At 36.4% G+C, this 24,647-nt stretch overlaps 1 protein-coding gene across 3 annotated transcripts in view; it reads right to left on the bottom strand.

Annotated features, from left to right (window-relative positions):
• Nucleotides 1-24,647, bottom strand: part of LOC110203206 (disintegrin and metalloproteinase domain-containing protein 2) — a 145,540-nt gene that overhangs the window by 45,423 nt on the left and 75,470 nt on the right. For 2 of the 3 annotated variants that reach the window (XM_020979691.2, XM_020979693.2), the window contains exons 10-12: nucleotides 19,261-19,342; nucleotides 15,243-15,379; nucleotides 431-611 (exon numbers count right to left, since the gene is read on the bottom strand). In XM_020979691.2, the coding sequence (XP_020835350.1) occupies nucleotides 431-611; nucleotides 15,243-15,379; nucleotides 19,261-19,342 (400 nt within the window). The remainder of the gene's footprint in view (nucleotides 1-430; nucleotides 612-15,242; nucleotides 15,380-19,260; nucleotides 19,343-24,647) is intronic. The other variant, XM_020979694.2, reaches the window with a different exon arrangement.

Genomic DNA, 24,647 nt, shown 5'->3' with positions numbered 1-24,647 from the left:
CCATTAGCCTTGGTATTTCATCTTATCACTTACCCTCTGACTCTCAGGTGGGTGATGAACTCCAAACTCCCATTGAAGGAGAAATCCCAGGTCAAACATCTTCTCATTTCTCACCATCTCACTTAGGCTCACTTGGGACTTTTCTTACTGATTCCTACATTATGTCCCCACATCAGTTACCTCTGTACCCAGCTATGACCCCTCTTTTCAGCTTCCTTTTGTAATTTGTCTTCTCCCATTATACTGTACACTCTTTGAGGGCAAGGACTGTCTTTCTTGTTTCATATTTGTATCCCCAGCACAGTGCCTGGCAAATAGGCATTTCAAAAATGTTTATTGACTGACTAACTGGGGTACTATAGAAAGAGTAAAGAAAAGTAGCATGAAATTACTTTTTTTTTAAAAAAAAATCTTAATATTCATCACTCACTTGGTCAGTGCCACAGTCACATTCTTCATCAATTTCCCGGATGCCATTACCACAAGTGGAAGTCCTGTAGGATGGATCTAAGTGTGGTCGATTTTGAAGACATTCAGGCTTTTTTGTTGATACAAAATTCTTAAAGTCTGCCATACTACAGGTACTAAATACTTTCATACCATTGGACTTCCTAAAAATAAATTGGATCATCAGTTGTTTTTCTTTAAACCCAGTACATTTTGCTACATCAAATTTGCGAAGAAATACAGAAAAGGGAAGCCTCCAACTATACAACTGTTTGAAGTTATATTATGAGAATAACCTTAAATTGTTTGGGTTAATTTTGTAGTTTCTTATCTGCAAATTGAGGTGATGGACTATACAATCACTATATCATTTCCTATAAATTCTAAGGTCTAGTTATTTATAAAAATAATTAAGACTAATTAAAATTAATAATTATAAAACAAGAAGTACTGATTCATAATTCCAAAGGATTTTTTTTAAAGTTATCCAGGCTAGAATGATTAATACCAAAATTCACTGCTATTACAGAACAAAGGAATACTACTTTTTTCCTTAACAGAATTTTTTTTGTTTAAATCTGACTTTATTTTTGTGAACTGTTTTTTTTTTTTAGTTTTCAACATTCATTTTGGTAAGATTGAGTTCCAAATTTTTCTCCCTCCCCCTTCCACATGATGGCAAGCAATCCGATATAGGTTATACATGGGTAATCATGTTAAACATATTTCTACATTATTCAAGTTGTGAAAGAAGAAATAGAATAAAAAGGAAAAATCATGAAAATAAAAACAAAACAAAATTAGTGGAAAATACCATGATTCCATCTGCATTCAGACTCCTAGTTCCTTACCTGGATGTAGTATTTTCCACTATTTGTCTTCTGGAATTGTTTCAGATCATTGTATTGCTGAGAATAGCTAAGTGTATCACACTTGATTATCACGCACTGTTGTTGTTACTATGTATAATGTTCTCCTGGTTCTGATCACTCAGTATCAGTTCATGTAAGTCTTCCCAGGTGTTTTTTTTTTTCTGAAATCTGCCTGCTCACCATTTCTTATAGCACAACAGTATTACATTACATTCATATACCACAACTTTTTCAGCCAATCCCCAATTGATAAGGATTCCCTCAATTTCTAATTCTTTGCCACCACAAAAAGAACTACTATAAATATTTTTGTACATGTAGGTCCTTTTCCCTTTTTTATGATCTCTTTGGAATATAGATCTAGTAGTGGTATTGCTGGATCAAAGGGTATACACAGTTTCATTGTCCTTTGGGGCATAGTTCCAAATTGTTTTCCGGAATGGCTAGATCACTTCACAACTCCACCAATAATAAACATTAGTGTCCCAATTTTCCCACATCCCCTCCAACATTTACCATTTTCCTTTTCTATCATGTTAGCCCATTTGATAGATTTGAGGTGATACCTCAGAGTCGATTTAATTTGCATTTCTCTAATCCATAGTGATTTAGAGCATTTTCAGAAATTTTATTTTTAACATATTTTATTTATTTTATCAAATAGGTCTAAACTACATCTAAAAATTTCTAACATTCATTTTAAAAAATTTTGAGTTCCAAATTCTTTCCTTCCCTTCTGCCCCTCCCTCCTCCATGACAAGGCAAGGAATATCATATTTATTATACATGTGAAGTCATTGTAAAGCAGATTTCTATATTAGCCATGTTGCAGAAAGAAACAGACCAAAAAGAAAAAGGGAAAAAAAGAAAGTTTAAAAAATTATGTTTCAATATGCATTCAGAACTCATCAGTTCTCTCTCTCTCTCTCTCCCTCTCTGTAGATAGTTTTTTTCATCATGGTTCCTTGGAATTGTCTTGGATTATTGTCTTCATTCTACTTATTTCACTTTGCATCAGTTCATATAAGTCTTCCCAGGTTTTTCAAAAAGCTTTCTGCCTGTTACTTCTAATAGCACAATAGTAGTTTATCACAATCACAATGTGTCACAATTTGTTCAGCCATTCCTTTCTATTTCTAATTCTTTAACAGCACAAAAAAGAGGTGCTATAAATATTTTTGTACATGTAGGTACTTTTATTTTTCCTTTGATCTCTTTGGGGTATACATCTAGTAGTGGTATTGCTGGTCAAAGTGTATGCACAGTTTTTATAGCTCTTTGGGCATAATTCCAAATTGTTCTTCAGAGTGGTTGGAACAGTTCAGTAGTCCACCAACAGTACATTACTGCCCCAATTTTTCCACATCCCCTCACACATTTGTCTTTTTTCCTTTTCTGTCATGGTACTTGAGTTTTTTTAACTTGCATTTGTCCAATAGTTTTGACTTCTTCTGAAAACTACCTGTTCATATCCTTTGACCATTTATCAATGGAGGAATGACTTTTATTTCTATAAATTGGTCTCAGTTCTCAACATATTTGAGTAACAAGGCCTTTATCAGAGAAACTTGCTACAAATATTTTCCCCCGTTTCCAGTTTTCTTTCTAATTTTGGCAGCATTGGTTTTGTTTATGAAAAATCTTTTTCATTTCATATAGTCAAAATAATCCATTTCACTTCCTGCAATCCTTTCTATTTCTTGCTTGGTCATAAATTCTTCCCTTATCTATTGATCTGACAGGTTTATTTTTCCTTGCTCCCCTCATTTACTTATGATGTCAACTGTTATGTCTATACACATTTTGATCTTATCTTGGTATACAGAGTGAGATGTTGATCTATTCCTATTTTCTGCCAAATTGTCCTCAGTTTTCCCAGCAATTTTTGTCAGATGCTGAGTTCTTTCCTCAAAAGCTTGGATCTTTGGATTCATCAAGCACTAGATTACTATGGTCATTAACTACTGTGTATTGTGTACCTAATCTATTACACCACTCCATTTCTTGGTCACTACCAGCTTGTTTGGTAGGTTACTACTTTGCAAAATAATGTGAAATCTGCTGCTGCTAGGCTATTTTCCTTCACTTTTTACTTTTTCTTAATTTTTAAATTGTTTTTAGTTTTCAACATTTACTTCCACAAGATTTTGAGTTCCAAATTTTCTCCCTATCTCATCCCTCTCCCCACCCCAAGATGGCATGCATTCTGAACACCCCTTCCCATAATCTGCCCTCCCTTCTATCTCACACACCCCCTTCTCTTATTCCCTTCTTCTATTTCTTTCTATTTTAGGGAAAGATAATCAATTTCTATACCCCATTTCCTGTACTTCTTATTTCCCAGTTGCATGTGAAAACAATTTTTTTTATAACGTGTTTTTAAAACTTTGGGTTACAAACTTTCTCCCTTCCTCCCTTCTACCCACACTTGTTGAGAAGACAAGCAACTCGATATGGATTATACATGTGTAGTCATACAAAACACTTCTGCAGTAGTCATTCTGTAGAAAACTAACTATATTTCCATTCATCCTATCCTGCCCCCCATTTATTCTACTCTCTCTTTTGACCCTGTACCTTCTTAGAAGTGTTTGCTTCTGATTACCGCCTCCCCCAATCTGCCCTCCCCTCTATCATCCCCCTGCTCTCTTGCCCCCTTCCTCCATTTTCCTGAAGTGTAAGATAGATTTCTATATCCAATTGAGTGTGTATGTTATGCCCTCCTTAAGACAAATCTGATGAGAACAAGATTCACTCATTCCCTCTCACCTTTCCCCATTTCCCCTCCACTGTAAAAGCCTTTTCTTGTCTGTTTTATGTGAGATAATTTACCTCATTCTCCCTCTCCCTTTCTCCTCCCACTATAATACTCTCATCCATTAATTTTATTCTCCAAATATCACCCCTTCACCTTCAACTCACCCTGTGCCCTCTATCTATCTATCTATCTATCTATCTATCTATCTATCTATCTATCTATCTATCTATCTATCTATTTATCTATATTTATGCACACACACACACACAGAGATATAATTTTTACCCTCCAACTACCCTAATACTGACAAAGGTCTCAAGAGTTACAAACATCATCTTTCCATACAGGAATGTAAACAGTTTAATCTTAATAAGTCTCTTATGATTTCTCTTTCCTGCTTACCTCTTCATGTTTCACTTGAGTCTTGTATTTGAAAGTCAAATTTTCTATTCAGTTCTGGTCTTTTCATCAAGAATGCTTGAAAGTCCCCTATTTCACTGAATGACCATTTTTTCCCCTGAAGGATTATACTGGGTATAATATAATACCCATTTTGCTGGGTAGGTGATTTTTGGTTGTAATCCTATCTCCTTTGCCCTCCAGAATATCATATTCCCAGCCCTGCAGTCTCTTAATGTAGAAGCTGCTAAATCTTGTGTTATCCTGATTGTGTTTCCACAATACTTGAATTGTTTCTTTCTGGCTGACTGCAATATTTTATCCTTGACCTGGAAATTCTGGAATTTGGCTATAATATTCCTAGGAGTTTCCCTTTGTGGATCACTTTCAGGAGGAGACTGGTAGATTCTTTCAATTTCTATTTTTCCCTCTGGTCCTAGAGTATCAGGGCGGTTTTCCTCGATAATTTTTTGAAAGATGATGTCTAGGCTCTTTTCTTGATCATGGCTTTCAGATAGTCCAATAATTTTAAAATTCTCTCTCCTGGATCTATTTTCCATGTCAGTTGTTTTTCCAATAAGATATTTCACACTGTCTTCTATTTTTTCATTCAGTTGGTTTTGTTTTATAATGTTTTGATTTCTCATAAAATCATTAGCTTCCATTTGCACCTTTCTAACTTTGAAGGAAATATTTTCTTCAGTGAGCTTTTGGACTTCTTTTTCCATTTCTCCAATTCTGCTTCTTAAGGCATTTTTCTCCTCTGGCTTTTTGGACCTCTTTTGCCATTTGGGTTAGACTATTTTTTAAGGTGTTATTTTCCTCAGTATTTTTTTGGGTCTCCTTTAGCAAGTTGTTGACTTATTTTTCATGATTTTCTTGCATCACTCTCATTTTTCTTCTCAGTTTTTCCTCTACTTCTCTTACTTGCTTTTCAAAATCCTTTCTGAGCTCTTCCATGGCCTGGGACTGATTCATATTTTTCTTGGAGAGTTTGGATGTAGGAGCTGTGACTTTGTTGTCTTCTTCTGGTTGTATGTTTTGATCTTTGTCACCAAAGTAAGCTTCTACGGTCTGACCTTTTTGTGCCATTTGCTCATGTTCCCAGCCAATTACTTGAGTTTTAAGCTCTCTGCTAAGGAAGTAGGGGTCTGCTTCCAGTGTGGAGAATGTACTGTCCCAAGGTTCAGGGTTCTTGTGCAGCTGTTTTCAGAGATATTTCTAGGGACTTGTAAATTTTCAGTACTTCCAAGGTAGTACAATCAAGGGTGAGGTGTATACTCCTTTCCTGGCCTGCAATCTGGTCTATGAGTGACCAAAAGCACTCGTTTCTGCCTTGGAACTGTGAGGGGGATTCTCTCTGTACCACCACCACAATCTCCACTTTTCCTAGCCAGCACTTTTCCTTGCCTCAGGACCACCACCCAGCACTGTAATTCAGATCCAAGCACAGGAAAAGCAACAGAATCCTCCCTCAGCACCAGCCAACAGATCCCTGCAATCCCCCTCTGATCAGCCACTCGATTCCCCCTCTGTCTGTTGGCCAAGAGCTCAGGAAGCAACTGCCATCCCCGGGCTGCACTGGAACTGGGGCCAGGACAAAGCTCCTCTCTCACCATGGTCTGACAAACTTTTCCTACTGACCTTCTAAGCCGTCTTTGGTGTTTGTAAGTTGAGAAGTCTGGAAACCACCACAGCTCCCTTTGATTCAATTCCCTGAGGACTGCTCCAGGTTCACTGAGGCCCAGTCTTTGCCTGTGTGCCCACGCTGAACTGCGCTCCTCTGCCAGACCAGTGTAACAGACCTTTCTAATCAACCATCGAGGTTGCCTTGGGCTAGAAATTTGTTTCATTCTGTCTTTTTGTGGATTCTGCTGCTCTACCATTTGATTAGAGCCAGTGATTTTTTAGGCAATTGGGGTTGACTTGTCCAGGGTCACACACCTAGTAAGTCAACTATTTGGTCTGAGACCGGATTTGAACTCAGGTTCTCCTAACTTCACGGCAGGTGCTCTATCCACTGTGCCACTTAGCTGCCCCCTAGAGCCATTTTTTACAGGTTTTTGGAGGGGTTGGGGGAGAGCTCAAGGAAGTCACTGCTTTTACTCCACCATATTGGCTCTACCCTCCAATAAATGTATTTTCAAAAGGGACTCCATGAGTGCCTAGAACACATGAATCAAGAAATAAGAAATAAAATAAAAACTATGTAAGAAAGCATTCAAAGGAAAATAGATGGTTTAGAAGGGGAAGTAGTCAACCTTGTGTAAGAAACACATTCCTTGAAAACTCAATTAATCAAACAGAAATCATGATCTAACAAGAAGAATACGACTATATAATTCAAGAAATAAATGAAACTTACCCAGATCTACTGGAAGAATTGGACAAAGAAGAGAAAGAAGGAATCCACTGATTACAAAGAAGAAAAAAAAAAGCAGTCCACCCTAAATATAGACTTGTTCTCTTCTGCAAACAGAAGAATACCATGTTGTATACAGGAAGAATGAAGTAGGATTTGCTATGTAAGACAAAGAGTATAAAAACATGGAGGAAGGTGTGGTCATAGTGGTCATCAAATGAACCTCATTCTCCTCTAGAACAGAAAAAGCAGGGTTTGATACAAACACAATTTGACGTAGAAATAAATCAAACTCAACAGAAAAACAAGAAACAGAGGGAAGGTTAAGAGGAAGGCTAATGCCAGGAGAGAATATTCACAAGCAAAATAAACTCCTCAACTGAGAAAGGTAGATTAAAAGGGGAAAAAAGAAAAGAAAGATCTAGAATCTAAAATGGGGCCTAACATTGCCTCTTTGGCAATTGAGGAACAAATGAATAGATTGTGGTTCATAAATGTAATGGAGTATCATTGCACCTTAAGACACGATGAAGATAATTTCAGAGATTCCTGGATAGATATAAACTTATCCAGGGTGAGGAGATTAAAAGAACAATTCACACAAGAACAAAAACATTGTAAAAAAAACAATTTTGAAAGGCTTTAGAACTCTGATTAATATAACAACCAATCATGTTTCTAGAAGGTCTGTGCTGAAATATGTTACCCATCTCTTGAGAATGAATTTTTTTGACTGTACTTATTTGTTACCAGGGATTTTTCTCTTCTTTTTTTCCTCTCAGTTTTTAACTGGGGAAAGAGACTATAGAGAAGCATAATTTAGCAGTAGTGATATGACCAAAAAGAGGACTACAGCAACTATTTTTAATGCACAGAATTTCAGAAGGAAGAACAATCAGGAAAATTTTGAAAGTAACATATAGAATTTATTATGTACTTTTAAAAAAGTGGTATAAAATGAAGATTCATAGTTTTATATAGAATGCTATTTTTGTTTACTGCTATGTACATAGAAATATTCTTTTTTAATTTAAGTTCAAGATAAAAGAAAATTTCAAACAAAAAAATGTTTAAACAACTTATGGTGCATGAATGTAATGGGATACACTGTAAACAAAAATTTAACTATGGATCATTCAAGAAAGCATGGGAAGTACTTTATGAGCTGATAAAAATAAAATTAGGAGAACCAGGGGGTAGGGGAGGGGGAGACAAACAATATATACAATGACTACACAAGGTAAGTGGAAAGAACTACAGGAAAGAAAAATGAAACTGAAAACTGCATAATTATAATGGCTAAATTTGGCCCTGAAAAGGAGATGAAAAAATACACTTTTTGGTAGAGGTGAGAAACTATGAATGTTAAAAAACTCATAAATTTTCCCTATTATATCAATACATCAATATGACTAGTTTTGCTGAAGTATTTTTCTTCTTTTTCATTCTTTTTTATTCTTTGTTATAAGGACTATAAGGACTTTGTTATAAGATTAGAGAGAGAGAAATATATCTGGAAAAATTTTCAAAAAAGGTTAAAGTGTAATAAGTGAAAACTTTTTAAATAAAAAAAGAAATAGGAGACAAATATTTGGAAAGCTATTCACTACTCATGGTTTAGCTGTGTCAATATAATAAAAAATAAAAATACTAAATTTCTCAGATCTAATATTATATCGACCAAATAACCAAGAGGATGCTTTATAAAATAATATTAAAATTTATTCAGAAAAAAATGGCCTTACAAACTCATTAAATAATAATAAAAAATACAAATGAAGGGGCATAGTATTACCAGAAGGCTGCTAGATGGTGCAGTGGCTACAGCACTGGGCCTGGAGCAAAGAAGACCCTAGTTCAAATCAGATCTGTGTGACTAGCTGTGTGAGCCCAGGCAAGTCACTTAACCTCTGTTTGCCTCAATTTCATCAGCCTTGAAATGGGAATAATAGCAGCACCTACTTCACAAGGTTGTTATAAAGATCAAATGAAGGCAGCTAGGTGGTGCAGTGGATAGAGTATTGGGCCTGAAATAAAGAAGACCTGAGTTCAAATTCAGCCTCAGACACTTAACTAGCTGTGTGAACAGCTAGTAAACATTTAACAAATGTTTATTTCTTTCTCCTTTCTTCCCTTATATTCTAAATTATAATAAAATGAGGATTTTTGCAAAAACAAAGAGAACAGCAAATTTGCAACTCAGAAGTATGGAGGAGGAAGAAAAATTGATAAGAGTGAAATTTTTAAAATAAGAATGAAAGAACATGAGTTTTCTCTAAACCAAAGCAACTTCTCTTGAAAATGGGTTTAACAAAGATAATATAAACAACAAAATCTTCCCCCCAAAAAAACATAAAGAATTAAAAGTTGTTGGAAGCAGGGATACTATACTTCAGGAAAACACAAAAGAAAATTACTCAGAATTTTTTTGAAAACAGAAAGCAAAGTACAGATTAATAGAATCCACATGTCCCTAATAGAAAGAAACCTCAACTTTAACTCACCAAGAAATGCCATGCTCCTTTTTTCATAAAGTTCATGCTTTAAAATTCCTATGATCTATGAAAATATTTCAAACTAATAACTCCTTTACTTCTCCATACTGGTGATCTTTCCAATGTATGTAATCTCCATCATAAAAAAGGACAACCTATTCACACCTTATCCTTTGTGATTTTTGTCTATGTTCTTTTATTAAATCTTCCATACACAATGTCTAAGATGTTAGAAGACACCCTCTGGTTGAGAACAGATGGATAGATAGATAGATGGATAGATAGATAGATAGACAGATAGACAGACAGACAGATAGAAGGGTACAGATGTAGATATATTTACACCCTCATCATTTATACAGGTGCAAATATATAGATATCTATACACATTTTATTTATATAAACTTATATATAGAACTATAGCTCTACACATATCTATGTATAGATATGATATAGGTATGAACATATATCATGAATTACATGGAGGGTAGTGAAGTGTAAGAAGATTAGAAAGGCAAAAAGGGTCCTGATTTTGAAGAGCTTTGAATGCCAAGCAGAAAAGTTTATATTTGATACTAAAGATAATAAGAGTCCCTGGAGCATGCTTATCAGAGGGATATATGGTCAGACCAACACTTTAGGAAAATTTATTTGGCATCTGAGTGGAAGATGGATTGGAGTGAGAAGACATTTGAGGTAGAGAAACCAGACAAAAGACTATTTCAACATTCCAGGCAAGAATGAGGGCCTGAACTAGAGTTGGGGATTTGTGAGGGAGAGATAGCAATATATACCACAGACTTTTTTAAGGTAAAAACAAGATTCAGCAATGGACTGGATATGTGGGGTGAATGAGAATGGGGAGTCAAGGATGACACTGAGGTAGAAGACGACCTGGCCAGGTCCACTGCTGGTATCTAAAAGATCACTAAAATAACTGAAACTAATAAAGGACCTTTCATTTAACCTATCTTTCTTTATAAAGTCTTTTGTAAATTCCCTGTCTTTCCCTAATTTATACCTTCCTAGAAGACTTACTTGATGCTTTAAAAATGCATACGTAGAAGTGGTCTGCATAAAAGGACACCACCACCCCCATTAGTCTCTTGGAAATCTCTTTCTGGATTTATTCAGTGGTACCAAAAAGTTTGTTTTTGTATCTTAAAATTTTGAATATCTTTCTATCTTTAAACATTTGTTTTGTCTCTTAAACTGGCAAATGTGATCAAGTTGTTAACTACCCACATTACTAAGCTCTGTGTGTTATTGTTCAAATGTAGTAGAGAAAGAATGATTGGGAGCTTGCTGTTTGTCCTTCATTTTCAAAGAGGACCATGACATGCAAGTGAATTGGATTTAAGTGAGGGAGGACTGTGCAGAGTCAACAGCCTCACTTTTTCCCCTGGAGCCACTGGATCCAGTCTGATTGGGAACACTTGGGAAGGGAAAGAGATGAGTCAAAACTGGCCATTTTGCCAGAGATTATCCCTTGCTGGGGACCTGGAGAAAAAAAGATAGTCATTGGTACATTTAAGAAGTTCCCAGGGCATGGAGAATAATTTTACCACAGTCTCTCTAGGCTAATGATTAGCAATGGCTGCGTGGCAACTGGCTGGGTAGGTACTGAGGTAGGCATGCACGTTTATAGTTTCCACGTATCCTGGTTTGGAGAGAAAGTGCTCTTCCAGTGAGGAGGCACAAAGAGAGCAGCTGGAAAGAACAACCTGTACCAAAGGGAAAGAGTAGCTTGGTCCACAAAAAGGGAGAGGTCGAGGGGAATATAAGTGACTGATAGCTGTGCTAGACTGTTTACCAACTCCAAATATAGCAGCTGCCACTGCTACAAAGGCTTGGGCCTGGGTAGAAGACTCTGCCAATACAAGAAGATAGTCTCATGAGTGTGAACAGCAAGGCCATGATGAGTCCATATAGCATTGGGAGAGAGGGGAGATTGGGGAGGGAAGAGTACAATGTGTAATAAGGCTAGAAAGGCCAGATGGGGCCAAGTTGTCAAGTTTCAAATGCTGAATAGAAATGTTTACATCTGATCCCAGATGTAACAATAAACCAATAGAGTTGATTCAAAAGGATTTAGGAAGGGGATCCAGTCATGCCTATGCTTTAAGAAAACCATTTTAGCAACTCTGTGGAAGATGGATGGAATAGGAACAAACTCACTTGAGACAGAACAATTAGGAGACTCTTTCAACAGTCTAGGCAATAGCTGATGGAGTCTTGAACCAGAGTGAAGGTTCTGCTAGTAGAATGAAGGGAACATATATGAAAGATGTTATATAGATAAAAATTGTAATAGCCATTATCAAGATTTTTATGCATGACTCATTTTTTGGCACAACTTTTCAGGTTCTGATAAAGGTTTTGTAGCTGTACACAATGTGCCTTCTCAACTTTTTTCTTTTCTTCTAATTCAGGTGTTCTTAACCTGGGGCCAATGAACTTGTGTGTTAATATTTTGATAATTATTTCAATATAATTAGGGGCAGCTAGATTTCATAGTGGATATAGCGCTTGGCCTAGATTCAGGAAGACTCATTTTCCTGAGATCATATCTGGCCTCAGACACTTACTGATGGAATCCTAGCCACTGCCCCCAGCTAACCACTGTCCTCAGACTCAATATCCCAACTTCCTTATATGCCTCACTGCCTCACTAGAATAGCAGGCATGTCCATATTCTCAACCACACCATCCATTTAGTCTCAGACAGCCATTTATAATGCCCCAGACAAGACCACAATAGCCAGCCAATCAGAAAGCAGCACCAATAGGACATTGAGCAGGATGTTAGATCACTATATCACAGCCTAAGTGGACACCTGAGCAGTAATAGCAAAGAACTGTCCTAAGGTGAACTTATGATATAAAGAGATTTATTATAATATGATTATCATACATTAATATCCCGCAGTGTGCTTTTTTCTTTATGAATTATGGGCAACCCTATGCACAGGTCCACCAAGGTTAGGACCCCTCCCATATTAATAAACCCCTCTTATATTTTTATATTCATATATTCTGTAATGATATAATGGTATCTTATGCTGTATAAAAATCCCTGTCTTCCTCTGCTAAGCTGCTGGTTCCTCTAAGGAGCCTAGCTTGCTGGAGAACATAATCCTCAATAAATGCCTCTGCTAAGGTTGGAGATGGTCTGAGGCTGTGAATTCTTTTGAGATAACCCCACAACACCCCTTGAACCTCAACACTTACTAGCTGCATGATCCTGGACAAGTCACTTGGCCCTATTTACCTCAGTCTGCTGATCTGTAAAATGAGCTAGTAAAGGAAATGGCAAACCATTCCAGTATCTTTGCCAAGAAAATACCAAACAGGTTCATGAAGAGTCAGATATGACTGAAAACTGAAAAATAAATTTAATTATAAGTAACTTCCTTTGTAATTTTTTTTTTACTTTCTACATTTAAAAATATTATTTTGAGAAAGAATCTATAGGATTCACTTGATTACCAAAGAAGGTTCATAACACAAAAAAGGGATAAGAAGTCTATCCTATTTTGTTCTTTCCTTTGACTTGGGTTTTAACCAGCTCATAATCTGGCTATTCACAGATAATTCTAAAATTTCTCCCAGTACCAAAAACCTATAAATTTCTTACCAATAAAGATAGTTTCATTTTTGTGATGTTGTTCAGTGTTTGACACATCCAGTGTCTTCCCCACTCTCTTTTCATCATTCTATCCTCATTGTTGTGGAAGCAGTCAGTCAATAAATATTTATTAAACATCTACTACATGCCAGCCACAGTGCTAAATGCTGGTCATAGAAATAGGCAAAGGACAGCTGGTAACCTCAAGAAGCTCACACTCTAATGACTGAGAAAACAAGCAAACAAATATGTACAAAGTAAATAAGAAATAAATGAGAGAAAAGGCATTAGAATTAAGAAGGGTTGGGAGAGGCTTCCTGTAAAAGATAGGATTTTAGATGGGACTTAAAGGAAGTCAGGGATGTCAGGAGATGAGGAAAAAGATCATTCTAGACATGAGAGACTGCCAGAGAAAATACCTAGAGATGAGAGATGCAATATCTTGTTTGTGAAACAGCCAGGAAGCCAGCGTCACTGGAATGAAGATGTTTTGGGGAATAAGGTGTAAGAAGACTGGAAAGGTTGGAGGGGGCTGGGTTATGAAGGGCTTTGAAAGAGAAACTGATAATTGTGAATTTGATACTACAGACAGTATGGAGCCATCAGAGTTTACTTAGTTGGGGAGTAAGGATGGGGAAGAGGGTGTGGATGTAGCATGATCAGACCTTAACTTTAGGAAAAAAATGCTTTGGTGATTTAATGGAAGATGGGCTGAAGTGGGGAGAGACCTGAGACACCTAGACTCACCTGAAGGCTATTGCAATACTGCAGGTGTGATGTGATAAGGGCCTACACCAGAGTAGTAGCAGTAAAAAGGAGAAAAGGGCTATGCAAGACTAAAATATGTTGTTTTTCTCTCACAGGCTGCATGGCATAATGGATAGAGCGTGGGACTTGGAGTCAGGAAGTTTGGGTTCCAATTTCATTACTGCCACTTCCTTGCTGGGTGACCCTGGGCAAGACCCTTCCCTTCTCTATCTTTCATTTCCGTATCTCCAAAATGGAGGAGTTGGACTAGATGATCTCTAATGTTGCTTCTACTTCTAAACCTGTGATACTATTGTTAAAGGCCATTGTGGCCAAGTGGTCAATCTTCTACTGACAATCAGTCAATAAGCACTGATGAAGTGCTTGTGGTGTGCAACACTGAGTAAGGTTTGCTCCTGCCCAACAGACACAACACTGGCCCTTCAGAAGCCCAGGGATAAGGGGGGCCCAGTAGGAATTTTGTGGAGGGTTAAGTTAGTTACTGTCTTTATTTTTCCTTTATTCTCTTGTAGTTACTATCTTTAAAACCAGCCAAATATTTTTTACTCCTTATGCTTAAATCTTTTAAAAAAGGGATGGTCCACTGGGTAAGGAAGGTAAAAGGGATATGCTGAGAAATAAATGTGATATAAAAACAAAAAGCATTAATACAAATGAAGTAATGTTTAAAAGAAGAAAAACAATTGAAAAAAATGAAACCAAATCAAAGTCAAGGAAGCAAGTAACTGATATAGTTAGAGTCATTTTTGTGAATAAATCTTCTTTCAATATAGTACTTACCATAGCAGTGAAGAACAGATTGGCTGCCTCCTTGAATCCTCAAGTTGTCCAGTACCCCTATTCTTACTGTCACAATTCAGAAGCCTTATCTTTCAATGTTTTTCACTTTGATCAAGGATTATAGTCTTTAATGGCTTACCTATTTATCCCTAGTTCAGTGCTGAAACTGGAATCCATTGTGGTAATCACATCTATTATTTTTATATGAAAGCTTGCTGTTGCTGTTTGTTATAAGTTAATGTTCATAATAAGTATTCTTATATGAAGATTAAATCTCTTTATTTTATATACCTCAAGGAACATAAAATGTGCATCCATCCAGTATGCAAGCAAACACAGGAGTCAAAGAATGGCATTACAAATGGACAGGTAAGCCTGCCAGTTCCTTTTCATTCAGGACATATTTAACGACTAGACCAAAAGCTAATTACTTTTTGGCTCTGCCAAAAGACACACAAAGCCATACAGATTATCTATGTCTGCTTCCACTATATATAATTTGATTTGGGGGGGAGAAAAGATTGGTCAACACTGTTAATGAATAGTATCAGTTCTGCCCACAGTTAAAATGTTAGCTGATACACACACACAGAGATAAGTATATACATATGTATATACATATACATATACATATACATATATATACATATACATATATATGTATACATGTATGCCTATATGTAAAATAAAGATATAATCTTGGAATAGATATTTCATAAAGAAAACATCTTACACTGCTTCCGGGTTCATTATGCAGACACCTCTTGAACAGTGACAACTTTCAACATCATCATAAGTTAATCCCATGCTATGACCCAGTAATTGAGCAATAATAACAGAAAATGACTCCAGACTTAATGTTCTTGGATACTAAAAATTAAAAAAAAAAAACAGAAAAATTACCACTACTGGAGATCTAATAATTATTCAACTGGAGAAAAAGAAAGAATTAAGATAAAATGAACAATAAATGAGCAAACTTGAAATGAAGTACAATATTTAATTGTGCACCTACTATGTTAAAGGACTTAGTCTAAGCCTTGGATATACTTAAACAAGAATGACAGAGGCCCTTCTTTTAAGGAACTTGCAATCTATTAGAGATGATAGGATGTACATTAATAATTCCTAACAAAATTAGAATATGACTACATGCATAATAGATGTAAAATAGATTGGCATGAAATATCTGAGTAGGGAATTACCATATCTAGTTGTAGGGAATCATGGAAAGCTTCATTAAAGAGGCTTTATCTGAGCCAGACCTTGAAGGAAGAGAATTCAAGGTGGGAGTGTGGGGCAGCCATGTGACATAAGGGACAGACCACTGGCTCTCGAGTCAGGAGGACGTAAGTTCAAAGCCTACCTCAGATACTTACTAGCTATGTGCTCCTGGGCAAATCATAGAACCCTGATGGAGGGAGAGAGAAACACAGAGAGATAGAAAGAGAGACAGAGAGAGGGAGAGAGAGATGAAAGTAGGAGGAAGAAGAAGAGGAGGAGGAGCAGGAGGAGGAGGAGGAGAAGAAGAAGAAGGAGGAGGAGGAAGAGGAGGAGGAGGAGGAGAAGATGAAGGAGAAGAAGAAGGAGAAGAAGAAATAAAGGGAGCATATTTGAACTGAAAATTAAATTAAATGAAAAATTTAAATTTTCCTCTAAGCAAAGCTTTGGCTGCATTCTCAAAATGTTAGTCCATTGTCTCATTGTTTTCATTACCTTTAATGAAATTATCAATTCTTTCTGTGATTTGTTCTTTGATCCACTCATTTTTTAGAACTAAGTTAACTTAAATTAATTTTTAGTCATTTATTCTATGTGGTCTTTTTTTTCCTTTTGGTCTTCTTTCATAATATGACTAATGTGGAAATATGTTTTGCATGATTGTACATGTATAACATATATAAATTGCTTATCATCTCAGGGAGGGGGGAGGTGAGGAAGGGAAGTAGAAAATTTGGAATTCAAAATTTTTTTAAATGAATGCTAAAAACTGTCTTTTACATGTTATTGGGGAAAAAAATTCTTAAAAATAAATAAAATCTGATGCCTGCTTGTCTTTCTAATCTTATTTGACCTATGCCTTTTCACGTGTTAAATATTGAAGCCAAATTCTACTCATCTCTCCTCCCTGATTTTATCTTGCCATTTGCTTATTGCTGTGCATTTGCATGTATCTAAAACACACTTCTTCACATTTCTACGTCTTGAATTCTTAGAGCACAATAGTATTCTATTAAACTTATATACCATAACATGTTCAGCCACTCCCCTATGGATGAGCATCCCTTTAGTTTCAAATTCTCTACTATCACAAAAAGAGATGCTAAAATATTTTTTAATATATAGGGCCTTTTCCTCTTCCTTTGATCTCTTTAGGAATATAGATCTAGTAGTGTTATCATTGGGTCAAAAGGTATATCCAGTTAAAGAGATTTGGAGTGCATAGTTCTAAACTGCTTTCCAGAATGGTTAGATCAATTCATAGCTTCACAACACTGAATTAGTGTACCTGCTTTAGCAGATACCCTCTGACATTTTTATTTTCCTTTTGTGTTAACTTTGTCAATCTGATAAAAATGAGGTGGTAGTGATGGGGTATGGGCCCAAAGTGAGGTCTTTGTCCCAATTTGGGCTCCATTTGTCTATGGGCCCTAGAAAACCTTTGCACTGTCCTTGAATTCTCCCACTTGATCAAGGAGATCTCTGGAGTTACCCTGAGGCTATGATTCTGTTGTTTTGGCCACACTCAATCCCCACCCCCCATTACCTAGCCTGGCCCTCCATTGTCTTGTCTACCTATGGCCTCAGGCCACTTCCCACCCCTGGTCACACCTAGGCTCCATTTCTCTGGAATTCTATTACCTCATAGACTACCTGGCCACTCCCAGATATTACCTCATAGACTACCTGGCCACTCCTAGATATTACCTCATAGACTACTTGGACACTCCTGGATCCTTCCCACAGTCTTTCTGTATATAAGGTCCATCTTGTGTCCATTAAGATAAGCACATTTTTACAATCTAGCCAATAGCCCATAGATGCTCAGATTCCTTAAAAGTCTAACTAATATGGCAAATCTTCAATAAACCTTGTTTTTGGCTGAAAGAAGGCTTGGGTCTTTCAAGCAGTACCTGCTTGTCGTGCTTTGGAGATTCCAGGACCCCTAAACTCTAGACCTCATGAGTACCTCAGAGTTGTTTTAATTTGCATATCTCTAATTATTAGTGATTTAGAGAATTTTTTATATGGCCATTGATAGTTTGGATTTCTTCCTCTGAAAACTACCCATTTGTATTTTTGACCATTTATCAATGGAGGAATGACTTATTTTTGTAAATTTGACTCAATGCCCTATATATATCTTAGTTTTGAAATGTTTATCAGAGGAAATTGCTGCAAAGATTTTTTCCCCTGATTTCCTACTTCTCCAATTTTAGCTATATTGGTTCTGTTTGTGCAAAAACTTTAAATTTCATATAATGAAAATTGTCCACTTTGCCTATTATGAACTTCCCTTTCTCTTCTTTGATCAAATAGGTAATTTCTTCCATGCTACTCTAATTGGCTTATGATATCAGCCTTTATGTCTAAATCACGTAACCATTTAGAGCTTATCTAGGTGTACAGTGTGAGATTTTGGTCTACATTAGTTTCTGCAAGACTTTTTGCAGTTTTGTAGTTTTCCCAACAGCTTTTGTTAAATAGTGAGTTCCCATACCAATTGCTGGCATCTTTGGATTTCTCAAACAGAAGGTTGCTATACTGATTTGCTTCTGTATACTGTGTGCCTTTCCTATTCCATTGACCAACCTCTCTATTTCTTATCTAATACCAAATTGTTTTAATAATTATGGCTTTGTAGAATGGTTTGAGATCAAGTGCTGTTAGACCTCCTTCCTTTTTATTTTTTTAATTGATTTCTTCGTGATTCCTGACATTTCCTCTGGATTAATTTTGTTATCATTGTTTTTAGCTACATAAAATAGTCCTTTGAAATCTGATGTGCATAAGTAAATCAGTTTAAGTAATACTGTCATTTTATTACATTAACTTAACCTCCTCCTGAGATACTAATATTTCTTTAATTATTTAGATCTATATTTATTTGAGTGTTTTATAATTGTCTTCGTAAAGTTCCTCTGTGTGTGTATATCTGTGTCTGTGTGTCTGTGTGTATGTATTGGCAGGCAAGTATTTTAAAATGCCCGTAGTTATTTTTAATGGAATATCTCTTTCTATGGGATTTTGTTAGTAATATAAAAAAATGTGGGCGATTCCTGTGGATTTATTTTATATCCTGCAATTTTGCTGAAGTTAATTATTTCAATCAGTTTTTTAGTTAACTTTCTGGGGTTATTTATTATATCATCTACAAAAAGTGATAGTCTTGTTTCCTTTTTACCTATGCTTATTCCTTTAATTCCCTTTTCTTCTCTTATTGCTATAGCTAACATTTTTTGTACAATGTTGAATAGTAAGGGTCATAATGGACATTCTTGCTTCACTCCTGATCATACTGGAAAGGCTTCATGCTCTAGTGGGCGAGCCCAACCCTTGAGTAATTCCCCTTCTGTTTGGCACACAATATTTCTTAATGGCTCTAAAAGCTTTATCTGTAAACAAAGAGCACAAAAAAAGCTTCCCCAAGACATTCATTACATATTATATTTAAAAACAGTAACATGACAAAAAGAAGAATCTTAACAGTTTACATAAATATTAGTGATATTAATTAAATAACACCATACCAAAGCAACACCACCAGCATAATTTCTTTCACATATCTTTCCTTGAAATGTTGCTCCCACATATTTAAATCTATTCCTATAACTTAAGCACAAAAATAAAATTTTATTAAAAACACATCTTTGGGAAAAGTAGGCAAATTCATTTGCAACTGTTTTCTATAACTATTGGAACTAATCTATGTTTAATTATCCTCTTAGAATTTCAAAGTACCTCCCAGCCAACATGTGACACATAGTGGAGCTATTACTTCTGCTTCTTTTAAAATGTACAATAAAGGGGGCAGAGCCAAGATGGTGGAGTAAAAGCAGTGACTTGTTTGAGCTCTCCTCCAAACCCCTCCAAATATCTATAAAAATAGCTCTAAACAAATTCTAAAGCAGCAGAACCCACAAAAAGACAAAGTGAAACAAATTTCCAGCCCAAGACAACCTGTATGGTTGATCAGAAAGGTATATCACGATGACCTGGGAGAGGAGCTCAGTTCAGCATGGGCATGCAGGCTGCAGTGAACCAGGAGCAGGCCTCAGAGGACTGAAGAGCAGGCAGCTGTGGTGGTTTCCTGACTTCTCAACCAGTGAAAGCCAAAGACAACTTAGAAGGTCAGTGGGGAAAATCTGCTTCTGCAGTGAGAGAGAAGAAGGGTGGGGTCCCAGCCCCTGTCCCCGACTGTGGTCCCGGGGAGGCGGCTGCCTCCAGAGCTTCCCGCCCACAGACTGAGGGGGAATCAACTGGCTGATCAGAGGGGGATTGCAGGGATCTCTCTGCTGGTGCAGGATTCTCTTACTTTGGCCATGCTTGGATTTGGGTCACAGTTCTCGGTGGCATTCCTGGGGTGAGGAGGAGTACTGGAGTGGTTGAGCTTGTAGTGGTAGTGAAGAAGAAATTCTCCTCATAGTTCCAAGACAGAAAAGAGTGCTTATGGTCACTCATAGACCAGAGCACAGGCCAGGAAAGGAGTAAACACTTCACCCCTTGTCATACCACCTTGGAAGAACTGAAAATTAACAGGTCCCTAGAAGTATCTCTGAAAACATTTGTACAAAACTACCAAAGCTTAGGACAGTACATTCTCCACACTGGAAGCAGACCCCTACCTTAACAAAGAGTTTATAACTCAAGTAATTGGCTGGAATCATGAGCAAGGAGCACAAAAAAAGTCAGACTACAGAATTTTACTTTGGTGACAAAGAAGATCAAAACATACAACCAGAAGAAGACACCAATGTCAAAGTTCCTACATCCAAAGCCTCCAAGAAAAATATGAATTGGTCCCAGGCCATGGAAGAGCTCAAAAAGAATTCTGAGAAGCAAGTAAGAGAAGTAGAAGAAAAACTGAGAGCGATGCTAAAGGAGACCCAAAAAAATACTGAAGAAAATAACACCTTAAAAAATAGCCTAACCCAAATGGCAAAAGAGGTCCAAAAAGCCAATGAGAAGAAGAATGCCCTAAAAAGCAAAATTGGCCAAATGGAAAAGGAAGTCCAAAAGCTCACTGAAGAAAATACTTCCTTAAAAATTAGAATGGAGCAACTGGAAGCTAGGGACTTTATGAGAAATCAAGGCATTGTAAAACTAACCAAAAAGAATGAAAAAATAGAAAACAACATGAAATATCTCATTGGAAAAAAACAACTGACATGGAAAATAGATCCAAGAGAGAGAACTTAAAAATTACTGGACTATCTGAAAGCCATGATCAAAAAAAGAGCCTAGACACCATCTTTCAGGAAGTTATCAAGGAAAACTGCCCTGATATTTTAGAACCAGAGGGCAAAATAGAAATTGAAAGAATCTACCAATCACCTCCCGAAAGAGATCCCCAAAGAAAAACTCCTAGGAATATTGTAGCCAAATTCTAGAATTCCCAGGTCAAGGAGAAAATATTGCAGGCAGCCAGAAAGAAACAATTCAAGCATTGTGGAAACACAATCAGGATACCACAAGATTTAGCAGCTTCTACATTAAGGGACCTGAGGGCTTGGAGTATGTTATTCCGGAAGACTAAGGAGATAGGATTACAACCAAGAATCACCTACCCAGCTAAACTGAGTATAATCCTTCAAGGCAAAAAATGGTCATTCAATGAAATAGGGGACTTTCAAGTATTTGTGATGAAAAGACTAGAGCTGAATAGAAAATCTGACTTTCAGATATAAGACTCAAGAGAAGTATGAAAAGATAAATAGGAAAAAGAAATCATAAGAGACTTACTAAGGTTGAACTGTTTACATTCCTGCATGGAAAGCTGATATTTGTAACTCATGAGTCCTTTGTCAGTATCAAGGTAGTAGGAGGGGAAAAAACATATGTATATATAGATAGATATGCAGACAGACAGATAGAGGGCACAGGATAAGTTGAAGATGAAGGGAGTAATATCTGGAAAATAAAATTAAGGAATGAGAGAGGATTATACTGGGAGAAGGAGAAGTAGAATGGGGTAAATTATCTCACATGAAACAGACAAGAAAAGGCTTTTACAGTGGAGGTGAAATGGGGGAAGGTGAGAGGGAATGAGGGAATCTTATTCTCATAGGATTTGACTTAAGGAAGGAATAACATATACAATGGGGCATGGAAATCTATCTTACCCTACAAGAAAATAAGGGGGGAAAGGGACAAGAGAACAAGGGGTTGATAGAGGGGAGGGCAGATTGGGAGAGGGATAATCAGAAGCAAACACTTCTGAGAGGGACAGGGTCAAAAGAGAGAAAAGAATAAATGGGGGGTAGGATAGGATGAAGGGAAATATATTTAGTTTTTCACATTACTACTATGGAAGTGTTTTGCTTGACTATACATCTATAACCTGTATGGAGATGCTTGCCTTTTCAATGAGGGTAGGTGGGGAGGGAGGAAAGGAGAAAATTTGTAACTCAAAGTTTTAAAAATACATGTTAAAAATTAAAAAAAAATTGAAAAAATAAAAAAATGTACAATAAAATACAAATTCACATAAAAACGGGAGAAGGAATTTCTGAAGAAAGGAAAACAACTTTTAAGTAAAAAAGAGAGAACAATTTAAAGTAACTAAAGATTTATTATTTCATGGATCACCATGCCCAAGAATTCATCACGAAGTGTCTAGACTATTAGTGTGATAAGCCTCTTTGTGCTTAGGCTAATCCTTGGAAAGTAGACTTACTCTCTTGCCAGGACCATACCTGAAGATTTTTCAGTGTAGCAGAGGCCTCTAGAGCTTCTGCCCCATTGGCAGTCTTTTCTAGACTACTGGAATATACTCTTAATTGGTCTCCCTGCCTGTAGTCTCTTCATCTCCCCAATTCTTCTTCCATACAGATGTGAAACTGATATTACTAAACATAGGTCTGACTATGTGACTTTCCTTATTCTGGCATTTACAGATCTGTCCCTATATTTATATACTATATTTACAATCTATGTTTACTATCCAATCTCACACCACTTCATGAATTCTATTCTTCAGCTAAACTAGTCTAGTTGCTGTTCCCCATATGGCACACATTATCTCCCATCACTGCATTTTTGCATATTCTCTGTCTCCCTTACATAGAATACTTTTCCTCATCACCTCTGCCTCTTGGAATTCCCACTTGCCTTCAAAGTTCAAGTGCCACCTCCTATGTGAGGTCTTTCCTGACCATCCCCTCCAAATTGTTAGTGTTCTTTTTCCTTAAAATTACTTTGTATTTAATTTCTATATATTTTGTATTTACTTATCTTCGGAAAATTTGTTTTCTGCAATAGAATGTAAATGTCTGCAGTAGAATGTAAATTTTAAATTGTCTTTTTGTCCTCAGTGTCTATCACGATGTCTTGCACATAGCAGATATTTAATAAATGCTTGTTTGATTGAACTGCATGTTCTGGAGTCATAAGGACAAGCAGATAAGTCCAGGTTACTCTACAAGTGGACATAACATTCTACAAGTGAGTGGAGCAAGATTCAGGACTAGGACATTCTGAAATTGGGTAGATTAGAAAACTGAACTGGGAAGGAATTTGAATAATGGATGAAAAATAGGTTTGCTCTCTTCCATTCATCCATTTCCACTAACCAACTCCCGTTATTGTTCTTTACTTGGTTGCATACATTTATTGTCTACTCAATTTCTCTTTCCTATTCCTACTCACCATGATTTCCCCTCTCCCTCTCCATTATTTGCTTCCTTACCTTCTCTTCTTCTTAAGCTCCAGACTCTTCCCATGAAAGTATGTTCTATACTTCTTATTCTTGCTTTTAGTTCTTAAAAAATTCCTAGTCAACCCTAACAACACTGTGGTTCAGTGGAGAGAGGACTGGAGTCAAGAAGACCTGAGTTTGAAAACTACCCCAGCTACTTATTAGCTGTGTGACCCTGAGCATGCCACTTAACCTCTGTTTACCTCAGTTTCTTCATTTGTAAAACAGAAATACTGATGGTGTCTATCTCTCAGAGTTGTGTAACAAATGAGACAATATATGTAAAGCCCTTTGCAAACCTTAAAAACATTATATAAATGATGCTATGGATTGCACCCCACACACTTGTGTAAAACTCCTGATTTATGAATTAGAATTATGAATTGCTATAGCTTACATAATTAGAAATCTCAAGAGTAAATGGACACAGCAGATATTCATTAGGAATATCTCACCAACACTAAATCTAACATTAAGAAGTTTGAACTTGTAAGATTTTAATGCATCAACCTTACACTACATAATTATAAAATCAGCCTCTTATGAAACAAGGTTAAAAATTATTTTGATTCAACTTTGTAAATTAAATTTAATTAAATTTGCAAAGATTAAAAAAATCACCTTTACTTTTACTATATTATGCTAGAAACTCTGTCAAAAGAAGGGCTATATCTCTATAAACAATGTTTTAATTAGTTACTTCACAGAGCTATTCTAATGGCAAATAAAGAGAATAACATAGCCAAGGATTTCTGAAAAATGCAGTACAAACTGTAGGGAACTCATATTGCCAATAATAGATTGAAAAAACATATAAAATGCAGGGAAATACAAAGCAAGACTTTTTGAAATAAGCAGCTTCCCTGTAGATATTCTCCTAAAATTTTACCTCTTTTTCTTCTGATTTATTTATATTTTTAAAAATTTACAATTGCACTTGAAAACTTTTGGCACCAAGGAAATGAAGGAGGAGGATCAGTCCTGTGGCTAGGGATTCTTCTGGTCCTATGAAAAGTTATTCAGCATTCTGCTCTGGCTGCTGAAAGTTGCAATATTGATCTCCTTCCACTGCTCTTTACATCTCATTTAAGAGAAGGAGATCAGGGACCATTTTCCACCAACATGTTAATGCTGTTGGGATCTGGGACTCTTGCTCCCTCTGGGCAGCTACTTTGAAAAAGGTTAAAATAGATGACTGCAGGTACAGAACCCTAAAAATAT

This window comes from Phascolarctos cinereus, unplaced genomic scaffold (assembly GCF_003287225.1).
Source record: "Phascolarctos cinereus isolate Bilbo 61053 unplaced genomic scaffold, phaCin_HiC Scaffold_2;HRSCAF=192, whole genome shotgun sequence".
Classification (NCBI taxonomy): Eukaryota; Metazoa; Chordata; class Mammalia; order Diprotodontia; family Phascolarctidae; genus Phascolarctos; species Phascolarctos cinereus.
Note: the sequence above shows the minus strand (reverse complement) of the source record. Positions and strands in the feature narration are given on the sequence as shown.